The 16,480-nt window shown below is 37.5% G+C and overlaps 1 protein-coding gene across 1 annotated transcript in view; it reads right to left on the bottom strand.

Annotated features, from left to right (window-relative positions):
* DPH6 (diphthamine biosynthesis 6) overlaps nucleotides 1–16,480 on the bottom strand; it is a 193,307-nt gene that overhangs the window by 31,751 nt on the left and 145,076 nt on the right. The window contains exon 6 of the mRNA XM_018054492.1: nucleotides 5,218–5,279. Within this exon, the coding sequence (XP_017909981.1) occupies nucleotides 5,218–5,279 (62 nt within the window). The remainder of the gene's footprint in view (nucleotides 1–5,217; nucleotides 5,280–16,480) is intronic.

Here is a 16,480-nt window from a genome sequence, read left to right as displayed (position 1 = left end):
ACTCCTTTTTTGAACAATGAGAAAATAATCCTGGGGGAAAGAAGCACAAAAGATAAAATAATTTTTTAATCCATTGTTCATGTATCAGATAATAATTTTAGGAACTTGCAGAAATTTAAGGAGCAATGGCTAAAATGATTTCATAGTTAATTTAGAGTAATAAATGTATAAGCTTTGATGTTTTATTTTTTGATACAGAAATTATAATTTCTAGGAATTTATCTAAAGAAAGTAATAATGAAAAATATACATGAAAATTTACTAGGAAAGATAATAATCAGAATAGTATTTATAATAATTTAAAAAGAAATAACCTTTTAATAACTTAGGTTATTGAAAAAGTAACTGTGGTTTCAGACTATGAATTTTAAATCATTATAACTAGACTCAAACACATCTTTATTAATTAAAATAGAAATGAGTACAATCAACACATTTTTGGTAATGAGGTATAAGTTTGTTTATTCCTGTAGCATAAAAAGCCATGCTTTGGGATTTGATAAACTCTTGGAAAGCATTTTCTGCCTCCTGCTGGTTGTGGAAGCATTTTCCCTACAAAAAGTGGTGGAGATGATTGAAGAAGTGGTAGCTGGTTGGTGAGCGGTCAGATGAATATGGTGGATAAGGCAAAACTTCTTAGCCCAATTTGTTCAACTTTTGAAGCATTGGTTGTGTGACATGCGGTCAGGCATTGTTGTGGAGATGAATTAGGCCCATTCTGTTGACCAATGCTAGCTGCAGGCATTGCTGTTTTTCTTCAGTGCATCTCATTGGATCTGTTGAGCATACTTCTGAGATGTAATGGTTTTGCCAGGATTCAGAAAGCTGTAGTGGGTCAGATAGGCAGCAGATCACCAAACAGTGACCATGACCTTGTTTTGGTGCAAGTTTGGCTTTGGGAAGTGCTTTGGAGCTTCTTCTTGGTCCAAGCACTGAGGTGGTCATCGTCATTTGTTGTATAAAATCTACTCTGTGTCACACGTCACGATCCAATTGAGAAATGGTTCATTGTTATTGCGTGGTATAAGAGAAGATGACTCTTCAAAACAACAATTTTTTGATTTGTGTCCAACTCATGAGGAACCCACTTAATGAGCTTTTTCACTTTTCCAGTTCGCTTCAAATACCAAATGACCTTAGAATGGTTGACGCTGAGTTCTTCGGCAATTTATCGTCGTTGTAAGAGGATTAGCTTTGATGTCTCCTTTCAATTGGTAGTTGTCAATTTCTGATGGCCAGCCACTATGCTCCTCATCCTTGAGGCTCTCATCTCCTTTGCAAAACTTTTTGAACCACCATTACTGTGTATGGTCATTAGCAGTTCCTGGGCCAAATGCATTGATATTGAGAGTTGCCTCCCTGCTTTATGACCCATTTTGAACTTGAATTAAAAAAATTGCTTATATTTGCTTTTTGTCTAACATCAAATTTATAGTCTAAAGTAAATATAAAATAAACATCAAGTAATGTCATTAGCAAGAAAACATAAAGTAAGACATGCATCAAAATGATGTATAATATAATCATAGTTAAGGAGTATTCCAATCAAATGGAAAAGTTCAACAATGCAAAACCGTAATTACTTTTGTACTAATCAAATAGAGACAAATATTCCCAACAAGAATATATACATATGTAGAATATGAATATGATAGAATCTACATAGCCATTGTATTTTCAAATAGATTTAGTTTTGTGGGAAAGTAAACACATCATAGAAGACTCTTGAGAGTCCCTTGGACGGCAAGGAGATCCAACCAGTCCATTCTGAAGGAGATCAGCCCTGGGATTTTTTTGGAAGGAATGATGCTAAAGCTGAAACTCCAGTACTTTGGCCACCTCATGAGAAGAGTTGACTCATTGGAAAAGGCTCTGATGCTGGGAGGGATTGGCAGCAGGAGGAGAAGGGGACGACAGAGGATGAGATGGCTGGATGGCATCACTGACTCGATGGACCTGAGTCTGAGTGAACTCCAGGAGTTGGTGATGGACAGGGAGGCCTGGCATGCTGCAATTCATGGGGTCGCAAAGAGTCAGACATGACTGAGTGACTGAACTGAACTGAACTGAAACACATCATAATATTATGAGAAAAAAAGGAGATAAACTATATGTATAGTTGAACCAAATTGTGCAAATACAATATGTACAAATATTTAATGATATGAACTTGAGTGTACAACAAAAGCTCAGGAAATAAAAATAAGGGAATACACCAACACATTAGCAACATGCATCATGGGGCAGAAGAACTATGCTTTTTTTTTGCTACCTTGTACTTTATCATATTGCAAATTTACAGTAACAGTCAGATATTCTTATGTCTTATTAAAAATATTCATTTATTTGTTTGGCTGTGCCAGGTCTTGGTTGTGGCACACAGAATTTTGATCTTCGGTATGGCATGCAGGAACTTACTTACCTGACCAGGGACTGAACCTGGGCCCCTGCACTGGGTGTTCAGTCTTAGCCACTGAACCCCAGAGAAGTCTCCTATGTTGTTATTTTTAAATTTTCCATTTATTTATCAATGAGAAAAGGAATGGGGGATGGGCAACATAGTGGTGGAGAATTAAGAGCTACAAACTATCATATAAAATAAGCTATGGGATAAAGTATAAGAATTATAGTCAATATTATTTAGAATAACTGTAAATGGAGTATAACTTTTAAAAACTGTGAATCACTATATTGTACATCCGTAACATAATACTGCACATCAACTTTACTTCAATAAATAAAAAAATAAAAATTCCCATTTATCTCTATGCCTTATCCCCTTTTCTTTATCACAGGAAAATATTTAAAAGTATTCCATGTGTATCTTTTGTCTATGTGCTTGCAAATGTATTATTATTTCATGTTCCTGTATTTTTTATTTATTTCAATGGTGCTTTTATTCATTCAGCACTTTGCTACCATTTGTACATTGACAGTAAAATATGAAGGGATTTGAAACTTGAGGAGCAGAGAGGGAATAAAATGGTCATTATGGAGAATGGGTAGAGAATTTTTCTGGTGAAATGTAAGACTGTCAGGTCTTGTGAGGAACTTGCTGAAGTAGAATAAAATAATTTCTGTGTTTAAACATCTTATGGTAACACACAGGTTAATTCACAATCAACATTATGGTAATCCTAAAGCTTTACTTGCCTTTTCTAAAAATAATCTACACATGCTTAAGAGCTGACCTCACAACTTCAAGTTTTAGAAGCGTCTTTTGCCAAAATTCCAGTCTCCTATCTCTGAAGTTCCCTTTCTTTCACCCTCATAAGCTTAATCACATTATTTATTTACACTGCTTTTGTAGAAGCAAAATTGCCCAATGGTAGTGAATGGATGTGAACATAGATATGCTGGGCATAGAACAAATTACTGTGAAAAGAGTCCTATCAGAGGGGCATGGAAAGTAACCATGTCCATCATAAATGATATCAAACTATCTAGAAATCAAAACAGTTTGTCACAATTATACAATCATTTCAATTTTAATCTTTTACTATTTTCCTAGCTCATTTTCAAATCTTTTCCTAGCTCATTTCCAAATCTTTTACTGTTTACTTCACTCATTGTAAAAGACCCTGATGCTGGGAAAGGTTGAAGGCAGGAGGAGAAGGGGATGACAAAGGATGAGATGGCTGGATGGCATTACCGACTCAATGGACATGAGTTTGGGTAAACTCTGGGAGTTGGTGATGGACAGGGAGGCCTGGCGTGCTGCAGTCCATGGGGTCGCAAAGAGTCAGACACTTTCCTAGCACATGTTAGACGCTTAATAATGCTTAATAAGGGGCTTCCCTGGTGGGCTTCCATGGTAGCTCAGTTGGGTAAAGAATCTACCTGTAATGCAGGAGAGCCTGGCTCAATTCCTGGGTCAGGAAGATCCCCTGGAGAAGGGATAGGCTACCCACCCTAGTATTCTTGGGCTTTCCTGGTGGCTCAGACAGTCAAGAATTTGCCTGCAATGCGAGTGACCTGGGTTTGATCCCTGGGTGGGAAGATTCCCTGGAGGAGGACATGGAAATCCACTCCAGTATTCTTGCCTGGAAAATCCAATGGACAGAGGAGCCTAGTGGGCTACAGTCCATGGGGTTGCAAAGAGTCAGACACAATTGAGTGACTAAGTACAAGCATAATGCTTAATAAAACAAGAAATGAGCATTTAAGGGATTTCTAAGCATTTGGTACATATTGATAAGCCATAAAATCATCAAATATCTGAAAGAAAAATGTGAAACACATACAGTTACTGAGGGGTATAACTGCTAACAGTTCATATTACAGCACTGGCATTAACAGTGTTCAGAGACAATTTGATGAAGAACATGGGAGGGAAAAACGGTAACTTAATAGAGGAGTTTACTTCTTTCACAGAAGTAGGGTGATTTTCTTTTTCATTTTTTGTAACTGTAAAATTTCAAAAATCCAAGTTACACTATTCTCATTAATTCAGAATTGCCATACTAATCCTAACATTTGACCCCTAATCCTAATAAAATATAATACAGTTAATAGAGTAAAAATAACAAGATCTTTCTTTAATATTTAAAATACATTTAGACTTTGACAATGATAAACAGTTGTAACCTGAAGCCTTGGGATAATTTGTTTCCTTCTCAGCAAGTTAACTTCCTAATTGGTAAAAGAAAAGAGGCTAGATTAGATAATCTCTAAAGGAAATTTTCCCTTCCATTTCTGATGGAAATGCACCTGATCATGGAGACCATCAGGGACTGTACTTTGAAAGTGAAAGTGTCGGTTGCTCAGTCGTGTCCAACTCTTTTCAGGCTGCAATGGACTGCAGCCTGCCAGGCTCCTCTGTCCATGGAATTTTCCAGGCAAGACTAATGGAGTGGGCTGCCATTCCCTTCTCCAGGAGATCTTCCTGGCCCAGGGGTTAAACCCAGGTCTCTTGCATTGCAGGCAGATTCTTCACTGTCTGAGTTACCAGGGAAAACAAAAGCAAACTTTTTGACAAACAATTTCCTTTTTAATATAGCTTACTTTATTCTTTTAGTGAGCTCAACAAAGTAGTCATAACTTTTGTAATTAATTTTAAATGCTTTCGTACCCATCAGAAGTTTAATTTTTTCACAAAGCAGTATCATCAATGTATCTGAGAATTTCTAAAAATTGATTGTATAACCAGCATATCATGGCATTATTTATTTTCCTCCTTTAGATGCCTGTATTTTGAGAAATATTCTAAATTCTTACCTCTAAGAGATAGGGCTCCATTTGATCCAAGGTTTTTCCAAGATGCTTCTCTGGATCTAAACCTGCCAAGAAAAGTCAAATTTTTTTTACATAACTATTAAACCAGAGGTTTTAAAACACATTTCCATTCCCTTGGTTCCTCTCTGCCTAGGAAACTGGTGCATATATATTTTAAATTGCGCTGATCCTAAAGTAAAATTTACTTTGCTAGTATTTATTTTTCTATTCCTCTTGGGTAACTGCTTTTCTTGCTCCTGAAAAATAAGCTTCATTCCAATTCATTTTAATTGCACTTCATCAACTACTAGATGTATTGTTTCAATCCCTTTTTCATTTTTGAGGAACTATAATTAGGATAGGAAAAAACTATCATTTCAAAGATATGAAATTTAAATCCAAGGCATTTTAATTATTATAATTTGTTTTTACTCATGGAGACAACAGTGAGAATTTTTCTGACACACCTATTTTGTATAAATTTCAAACTTACTTGGAGAATAAAAGTAGAAAACAAGAGAGTGGTAGACTGTAAGCCTATATAATTAATTCACTTAATAACATATGAACAGAAATATTACCAAATTAAATGACAGCTTATTTTATTTTATTTTATTTTGTTTGTTTGTTTTGTTTTTTTTTTTAGTTTTTTATTTTTTAAATTTTAAAATCTTTAATTCTTACATGCGTTCCCAAACATGAACCCCCCTCCCACCTCCCTCCCCATAACATCTCTCTGGGTCATCCCCATGCACCAGCCCCAAGCATGCTGTATCCTGCGTCAGACATAGACTGGCGATTCAATTCTTACATGATAGTATACATGTTAGAATGCCATTCTCCCAAATCATCCCACCCTCTCCCTCTCCCTCTGAGTCCAAAAGTCCGTTATACACATCTGATGACAGCTTATTTTAATGACCACTTGTGTGACAGTGTTTTCTAAGAAAAAAAGAAACTCTGAAAATCATTACAGTACCAGTAGCATATGCATAATCTCTGATGAAAGTTCCAACTGATAATAGCAGAGTTTATGTGAGTGATGGGGTATAGGTAGACTACTGTGGACAACATGAACTCTTCCCACATTCCAAAATTCATCTTTCAGGGGAAAAAAAATCATATGCCACAATTCAGCTATGAAATGAAAGAACTCATTTTAGATATTTACATCCATAGTATTTGTAGTAACTTAAGCTTATTTAAATATGCTATTTTTACATTTTTATTGGTTTAAACCATTTAGCTTATTGAGTATACAAACTGAGTAACAATTTTCTGCTTCTAGCTGGATGCCTGTTTTGGTAACATGATATATGTTATAATCACATACAGGATAATAAAAGGGAAGTCAGATACAGATTGAGGATTCTTACAAGGTAAAGCCAAAGCAAACAACTCAAATTAGTAGCACTAGGTAAATTAAGTCAACTCCCTTCATGGCACCCTTATTGTGGTGTATTCACTAAAAGCAAAATTTCAGTTGGCTGGCTAAACACACTGATGAAGTAATCACTGACTTATTCTAGTCTCTATTCATGTAGAACACTTTTTAAAGTTTAAAATGAATAAGTAAATGAAATATTTTGAGACAAACACTTATGTAATCATCACTCAGATTTAATAAACATTAATATCTTGCCATATTTTCTCCACAACTTCAAGAAATAAACACCATAATAGAATTTCATAGTAAAGTTAAAAATGAATAAGTAAATGAAATATTTTGAGACAAACACTTATGTAATCATCACTCAGATTTAATAAACATTAATATCTTGCCATATTTCCTCCACAACTTCAAGAAATAAACACCATAATAGAATTTCATAGTATTTCTACCCCTAATTAATCTATTTTACTTAGTATTTCAACATGAATAACCACTCTTATCGAGTATTTCCCAACTATGTTTTATAATTTTATTACAAGTGTACATATCCAAAACAATATTTGATATTGTTCATGTATATCAAATTTTAACATGAATGATAACTTTTGTTTTTTTCCAGTTCCATTTGTTAATGAAAGATTTATTTATATTGATTACTGTGGCTCTGGTCCATCCATCTTTACTGTTCTATTTCATTATGGAATTTACATACCCATTTTCCAGTAGGTGGACAGCTGGGCAATGCCTTATTTCTAATGTCTGTTTTTCTACTAGGAAGAACTTTATATGCTGCATTAAATATGCATATATGTAAAATTACCATGATAGTATAGAAAAACTATAATTGCTATTTTATATATATATATTTATACCTATATATGTAATCTTCAAGTCTACTATATATTGCCAAATTGCTCTCCAAAGAAGTATTGTTACTTTGTACTTTCACTATCAAGAAAATATATCCCTAGTTCCCATAATATGAAAACAGTTTAATATCAGATTTTTCATCTTTGCCAATCTGATATACACAGACATAAAAAATGTTTTGGATACTTGTATTAATTTTTAACTTATGATTACTATTAAAAATAAGCACTTTTCCATATTTGATTGCCCATTCATTCAGGTTTTCACTTCCGTGAACTGCTTATTAAAATCATTTGGTTTTTTAAATGTTGTTTTCCCTTTTATTTGATGATTCATTGTTCTTGATATATTCTGAATGCTAATCCTTCATCATATGGGCACAGTAAACATTTTTCTAACCAGTGGCTTGTTATTATACTTTTTTATTGGGGGAAGGTCTTTTGATAAACATAAAAATTTTAACCTTATAGTAGTCAAAAGAATTGTTACTTAAAAATGTTTTTCCTTTCTTTGTAATAAATTCTTTCCTTCCCCAAGGAAATAATGTGAGTCTTTTATATTTTCCTTTTGAAGTTTTAAAACTTTGTATTCACATTGAGATATTCAACTTACGTAGAATTTACTTTCAGTTATCATAGCTAGAGTGTTATAATTTTATATCTTATTTATGGGTAAAGTATTGGTTATGGAATCCTTTCCCTACCTCTGCCAAACACAGCATCTCTATCAGTTCAGTTCAGTCGCTTAGTCGTGTCTGACTCTTTCCAACCCCATGAACCACAGCACGCCAGGTCTCCCTGTCCATCACCAACTGCCGGAGTCTACCCAAACCCATGTCCACTGAGTCAGTGATGTCATCCAACCATCTCATCCTCTGTTGTCCCCTTCTCCTCCTGCCCTCAATCTTTCCCAGCATCAGGGTTTTATCAAATGAGTCAGCTCTTCGCATAAGGTGGCCAAAGTATTGGAGTTTCAGCCTTAACATCAGTCCTTCCAATGAACATACAGGACTGATCTACTTTAGAATGGACTGGTTGGATCTCTTTGCTGTCCAAGGGACTCTCAACAGTCTTCTCCAACATCACAGTTCAAAAGCATCAATTCTTCAGCGCTCAGCTTTCTTTAGAGTCCAACTCTCACATCCATACATGACTAGTGGAAAAACCATAGCCTTGACTGGACGGACCTTTGTTGGCAAAGTAATGTCTCTGCTTTTTAATATGTTGTCTAGGTTGGTCATAACTTTCCTTCCAAGGAGTAAAGGTCTTTTAATTTCATGGCTGCAATCACCATCTGCAGTGATTTTGGATACCCATAGTTCACAGCAAATAGGAGAAAAGCTGGAAGCAGTGATAGATTTCTTCTTGGGCTCTAAAATCACTGTGGCTGGTGACCACAGCCATGAAAACAGAAGACGATTGGTTCTTGGCAGGAAAGCTATGACAAACCTAGACAGTGTGTTAAAAAGCAAAGATATCACTTTGCTGACAAAGGTCCATATGGTCAAGGCTATGGTCTTTCCAGTAGTCATGTACAGATGTGAGTGAAGTGAAGTGAAGTGAAGTGAAGTCACTCAGTCGTGTCTGACTCTTTGCGACCCCATGGACTGTAGCCTATCAGGCTCCTCTGTCCATGGCATTTTTCAGGCAAGAGTGCTGGAGTGGATTGCCATTTCCTTCTCCAGGGGATCTTCCCGACCCAGGAAATGAACCTGGGTCTCCCACATTGCGGGCAGACGCTTTACCGTCTGAGCCACAAGGGAAGCCCATAAAACAGGCAGAGTGCCGAAGAATTGATGCTTTCAAACTGTAGTGCTGGAGAAGACTCCAGAGAGTCCCCTGAACAGCAAGGAGATGAAACCAGTCAATCCTAAAGGAGATCAACCCTGAATACTTATAGGAAGTACTGATGCTGAAGCTGAAGCTCCAATACTTTGGCCACCTGATGTGAACAGGGGACTTATTGGAAAAGACCCTGATGCTGGGGAAAACTGAAGGCAGGAGGAAAAAAGGGTAACAGGATGAGTTCATTGGATGGCATCACTGATGCAATGGACATGATTTGGGCAAACTCCAGGAGATGATGAGGGACAGGGAAGCCTGGCATGCTACAGTCTGTGCGGTTGCAAAGAGTTGGATACTAACTGGCTACTGAACAGCAACTCTTGTATGATTGCAGTGGAACATGTGTTTCAGAAATTTGCAGCCAGATTTATAATTTTTATTTTTTACTGTGAAATGACTCTTCATATTTGACCATTTTTCTAATAGACTACTCATCATCTTTTCTTAATAATACTGAAACATCTCTAAACAAAAGCTATTTATTTCATGAATTCACATAGCGTAGAAGACTTTATTGGTGATTGGTCTTTTACTTTAGATAGATATTGTCACATATTTGGCAATTTGGGGAGTTTCATGAAGGTGCCAGTTTTTTGCTGTTTTTAATATTTTCTCCAACTTTTAATTTCATAAACTTTACTCTTACTTTTATTACTTCCTTGCTTCTATTTATATTTGTTCTGTAGTTTATTCTAGATTCTTGATTTGAACACTTGATTCATTTATATTTACATATTTCTTATTTTTTAAATAGAAAGATTTTAAATAACAATTTAGCTGCATCCCCAAAGATTTGAAAGTGGCACATTTGTTGTCATTCAGTTGTCAATATTTTGTCATTTTTATTGTTATTTAAGATTATTCTTGTATCAAACATGTTTGTTTACTTCTACTACTTTTTTTCTTTCTAATTTGACAGCATATGGTCAAGACTATATCTTTATACTATAATTCTTCAAAATTTGGTAAAGTTCCTTCATGACTTTTAGATAATTGCCCCATCTGTGCTTGGAAAGTGGATCTGTTGAGAGCAAGTTTAGTTCAGTCATTCAGTCGTGTCCAACTCTTTGTGACCCTGTGGACTGCAGCATGCCAGGCTTCCCTGTCCATCACTAACTCTCAGAGCTTTCTCAAACTTATGTTCATCGAGTCGGTGATACCATCCAACCATCTCATCCTCTGTCATCCTCTTCTTCTCCTGCCTTCTGTCTTTCCCAGAATCAGAGTCTTTTCCAATGAGTCAGTTCTTCAGCGTCAGCATCAGTCCTTCCAATGAATATTCAGGACTGATTTCCTTTAGGATGGACTGGTTGCATCTCCTTGCTGTCCAAGGGACTCTCAAGAGTCTTCTCCAACACCACAGTTCAAAAGCATCCATTCTTCCGCACTCAGCTTTCTTTATAGTCCAACTCTCACATCCATACATGACTACTGGAAAAACCATAGCTTTGACTAGACGGACCTTTGTTGGCAAAGTCTCTATTTTTTAATATACTCTCTAGGTTGGTCATAGCTTTTTTTCCAAGGAGCAAGTGTCTTCTAATTTCATGGCTGCAGTCACCATCTGCAGTGATTTGGAGCCCCCCCCAAATAAAGTCTCTCACTGTTTCCATTGTTTCCCATCTATTTGCCATGAAGTGATGGGACTGGATGCCATGATCTTAGTTTTGCAAAATAAGATTTTATACTTAAACACAAAAATTGTGACCTTGTTAATTCTGCTGTTCAATCTTCTATGACCTTGCTAATATTTTATTTACATGAACTATTATTTCAAATAAAGGGGTGGTATAACCTCTCAGTACGATTTTGGTTTTAATAGATTGTTATAATTCTGTCAGTTTTGTTTTATATGCTTGAGAAATGTTATCCACATACAAATTCATAATTTCTAAAACTTTTGAGAGTATTATTCCTTTATCAAGAAGTGGTGAGCTTTTCATCTCCACATAAGACTTTTATCATACATTCTATTTATCAACATTATAATATCAGCTTTCTTTTGTTAATATTTTTCTGATTTATACATAACCAGGGTTTGAAAAATTTTATTCTATCTTATAAATACAAGTTCACAGAATTGAGCTTAAATATTTTATATTTTTTATATTCTACATTTTTTTTTCTGGACCTGTTTCTGTCACCTTATTGTGGACTTCTTGTTATATTAAACTTTATATATCATTTTTCCTTTGCCACTTTCTGCCTCATACCAAAAAATAAACAAACAAACAAAAAAGATCAAAACAGTGTTCTGTTTGTTTTCTCGGCTGATTAGAAAGCTGTATACTAGATTCCTACTCTTTCAGTAATCACTGGTAATTTTTAACACACATTCAAAACCACAGAAAAGTGTTAGTCTCTCAGTCAGGTCCAGCTCTTTGCGATCTCCATAGACTGCAGCCCTCCAGGGTCCTCTGTCCATGGAACTTTCTAGGCAGAATACTGGAGTGGCTATCCATTCCCTTTTCCAGGGGATCTTTCTGACCTAGGAATTGCCTTCTGGGTGAATTATTTTTTTCTGCTTCACTCATTCTCTCTTTGACTTGGTTCACCTAGAGTTTATTCTGCCCACTGAATATTTTGTTTTTTAAATGACCATTTTTCACTGCTGAAATTTCTATTTGTCTCTTTTCACATCATACAGTTTTGAGTGATTTAGTTTTCTAACTGATTGCTTTTTTTTTTTAGTGGATGCTTTATTTTTATCTTTTTCAGGTTCTCCCTCATAGAGGGCTATAATTGTCCAATTACTTTTGCCTATTTCCCGACCCTTGGTAGTACAGCCCCACAACTTCAGTTCTGAACTATTCTGTATTCTGTTCATTCCTAATTCACAGTGATGTTTATAATGCTTTCAGTCTCTCATGACTGAATCTATGAATTTATGTTTTGTGTTCTTAATAAGGATCTGGGAGTAAATAAATGCCTATCTAAGACGTATGAAAAGTATTTTAAGAGCACATGGCTTTATATAGGTGGGCATTGAAAGATCAAATCCAGAGTCTTCCCATTTTCCTTGCAGTCTTTAAATTCACTGCAAAATCATCAGGCCCCAGGTCTGGACTATTAGAGAAATATCTGTTTTATCTCATTTCAAAGATGGCTGTATTCCATGACATACCAATAAAGTGATTTGGCTTGCCTTTAGATAAGAGAGTCAGTAAAATATGTAAACATAAGTCACATTGAGAACATTTTTTCCAGATGAACCCATATTCATCATAGAAGCATACCATGGTAAAAATTAGTTGATTATTTCAAGATTTTTATATATTCAGAGAAATATTTTCAATTTATTTATTCCTAGGATAAGCACTGAAAATTCTATGGAGCTGAAACAATTAGAATAAATAAAACTTTAAAGCTTTGGGGGGCGGTCCTAATATGGTGGAGGAATAGGATGGGGAGACCACTTTCTCCCCCACAAATTCATCGAAAGATCATTTGGACGCTGAGCAAATACCACAAAACAACTTCTGAACACTCGTGGAGGACACCAGGCACCCAGAAAGGCAGCCACTGTCTTCAAAAGGAGGTAGGACAAAATATGACAGATAAAAAGAGAGACAAAAGAGTTAGGGACAGAGATCCATCCTGGGGAGGGAGTCTTAAAAAAGAAGTTTCCAAACACAAGGAAACCCTCTCATCGGCGGGTCTGTGGGGAGTTTTGGAATCTCAGAGGGCAACATAACCAGGAGGAAAAAATAAATGAATAAAACCCACAGATTAAGTGCCTAACTGCAACTCCCAGCAGAGAAGTAGCCTAGACACTTGCATCAGCCACCAGAAAGCTGGGGCTGAACAGGGAGGCACTGGCTGCACTGCTTAGGGTAAGGACCGGGCCCGAATGCCAAGGGCAATCTGAGGGAGCTAACATGAAATAGTAACCCAAACTGTGGGATAGCCAGAGAGGGGAAAAAAAAAAAGAGGAGAGAGTGAGAACTTTCCTGCAAAAAGCTCTAACCTAAAGCACTGCCAGGCCACTTACAGAACAAAGGACTGAGCAAATACCAGAGGAGAGTTAGCCAGCTGTGGACCAGCTGATCCCCTGCTGGAGACAGGGAGGCAGGCTGGTGACAGTCAGAGCCTGAAGGAAAGGGGCAAACTCAGCCCCAGAGACAGCATCCCCTAGCAAACTGTGAGCAGGTTCCCAGTTGCTAACCAAGTCTTCCTGGGAACCCGGACGGTTGACATCTGTCAGGAAGGTCGCAGCCAGAGATGAGTGCCTCAGAAGAGACAACGGCACACCTGAGACAGTGTTCCCACTGCGCACCCAGGACACCGAGCAGCTGGGACCTGGACAAGGTGATAAGACTTACCGCCCAGCTGGGAAGAGTACGCTCGCCAAGCTTCTGATCGCCTGAGCTGCTTGGGCCTGGGAAGGGCACAAAATGCAGGCCCAACTGAGTCTGTGCCCTTGTGCAGTACCCGAGAACCTGAATCTGAGTGGCGTAGATCTGGGAAGTGCATGCAACTCAGGGCCCACTTCCCTGGCAGAGCAACCTGGAGCCTGAACAGTGTAGACTGGAAAGGCACACAGGCCGTGAGTGGGAGGCAAACCCAGTGTGGCCCAGGCACTGTGAGCACTTCCCACCCATGCCAGTGATATTTGTTTCCAGTGTTCCTCCCTTCCCACAGCACAACTGAACAAGTGAGCTTAAATAAATGACCACCTTCACCCCCTTGTGTCAGGGTGGAAGTTAGATACTGAAGAGATTTGCTAACAGAGGAAGCCAAAATAAACAAAGAAGAGGGAACAGCTTTGGAAGTGACAGGTGCAACAGATTAAAACCCTATAGTTAACACTGGCTACACTGGAAGGGACCTATAGACCTTGAGAAGAAGTAAAAGATGGAACAAGGAACTATGTGAAACTGAACTGCCACACACTGCCCACAACAGCACCAGAGAAATTCCTAGACATATTTTATTATCATTTTTAAATTAAAAAAAATTTTATTTTATGTTCTTTATTACTCCTTTAATTTTCATTTTAAACCTACTATTACCTTGAAAAGAAAAGGCCCTATTTTTAAGGCAAATTTCATATTTTTTATATGACTTTCACAATTTTGTTTTGCTTTTTTAATATTGTATTTTTGAGAGTCTAACATCTACTCTAGATTTTTAATCTTTGCTTTTTGGTATTTGTTATCAATTCTGTACTTTAAGAAACCAAAATTAGTACCCATTTTAGCTTAGGAGTGTGATTATTGGCTTGATTGCTCTCTCCCCTTTTGACACTCCTTTTTCCTCCCCCAGGCCCCCTCTATCTCCTCCCTCCCCCTTCTCTTCTCTACTTTGAGAATCTCTCTGGGTTTTCTGGGCTGTGGAGAAAACTTAGGGAACTGATCACAGGCTAGATTAGTCTCTCTCCTTTTGACTGCCCCTCCTCTCCTCCTGGTCACCTCTATCTCCTTCCTTCCTCTTCTCTGTGGAACTCTGTGAACCTCTCTGAGTGTTCCAGACTGTGTACACAAATAGGGAATTGATTACTGGCTAGACTGGTCTCTCTCCTTTTGATTCCCCCCCTTCTCCTCCTGGTCACCTCTATCTCCCCCCTCCCTCTTCTCTTCTTCACGTAACTCTGTGAACCTCTCTGGGTGTCCCTCAATGTGGAGAATCTTTTCACCATTAACCTGGATGTTTTATCATTGGAGCTGTATCGATGGAGAAGTCTTGAGGCTACTATAAGAATAAGACTGAAAGCTGGAGGCAGGAGGCCTGAATCTAAAACTTGAGAACACCAGAAAACTCCTGAATTCAGGGACCATCAATTGACAAAAACTCAACCAAAAGCCTCCATACCTACACTGAAACCAAGCTCCATCCAAGAGCCAACAAGTTTCAGAGCAAGACATACTAAGCTAATTCTCCAACAAAGCAGGAACATAACCCTGAGCACAAAAATACAGGTGGCCAAAAGTCACATCAAACCCAGAGGCACCTTAAAACTCACTACTGGACATTTCATTGCACTCCAGAGAGAAGAAATTCAGCTCCACCTACCAGAACACCGACGTGAGCTTCCCTAACCAGGAAAACTTGACAAGCCACTTGTCCAATACCACCCACAGGGTGGCTAACAAACACATGAAAAGATGCTCAACATCACTCATTATCAGAGAAATGCAAATCAAAACCACAATGAGGTACCATCTCATGCAGGTCACAATGGCTGCTATCAAAAAGTCTACAAACAATAAATGCTGGAGAGGGTGTGGAGAAAAGGGAACCCTCTTACACTGTTGGTGGGAATGCAAACTAGTACAGCCACTATGGAGAACAGTGTGGAGATTCCTTAAAAAACTGGAATAGAATTGCCATATGACCCAGCAATCCCACTGCTGGGCATACACACTGAGGAAACCAGAATTGAAAGAGACACGTGTACCCCAATGTTCATCACAGCACTGTTTATAATAGCCAGGACATGGAAGCAACCTAGATGTCCACTGGCAGATGAATGAATAAGAAAGCTGTGGTACATCTACAAAGTGGAATATTACTCAGATATTAAAAAGAATGCATTTGAATCAGTTTTAATGAGGTGGATGAAACCGGAGCCTATTACACAGAGCGAAATAAATCACAAAGAAAAAAACCAATACAGTATATTAATGCATATATATGGAATTTAGAAAGATGGTAACGATGACCCTATATGCGAGACAGCAAAAGACACAGATGTAAACAATAGACTGTTGGACTCTGGGAGAAGGCGAGGGTGGGCTGATTTGAGAGAATAGCATTGAAACATGTATATTACCATATGTGAAACAGATTGCCAGTCCAGGTTCAATGCATGAGGCAGTGTGCTCAGGGCTGGTGCACTGGGATGACCCTGAGGGATGGGATGGGGAGGAAGGTGGGAGGGAGGTTCAGGATGGGGAACTAATGTACACCCATGGCTGATTCATGTGAATATAGGGCAAAAACCACCACAATATTGTAAAGTAATTAGCTTCTAATTAAAAAAAAAACTTTAAAGCTTTAAGGGAGATTTTCAAATATTTTTCTGAAACACATTACATATCATTTCACTAGGAAAAATAGCTAAAATAAAAGCAGTACATTTTTTCCAGAGCTAATAATGAAATACGCTGCATGTATAAGTCTTTATATTTTGGCAATAGGGTCTACATCATGTTTGGTG

Source organism: Capra hircus, chromosome 10 (assembly GCF_001704415.2).
Source record: "Capra hircus breed San Clemente chromosome 10, ASM170441v1, whole genome shotgun sequence".
NCBI classification, from domain to species: domain Eukaryota; kingdom Metazoa; phylum Chordata; class Mammalia; order Artiodactyla; family Bovidae; genus Capra; species Capra hircus.
The sequence above is the reverse complement of the archived record's forward strand: the minus strand, read 5'-3'. Positions and strand labels throughout refer to the sequence as shown.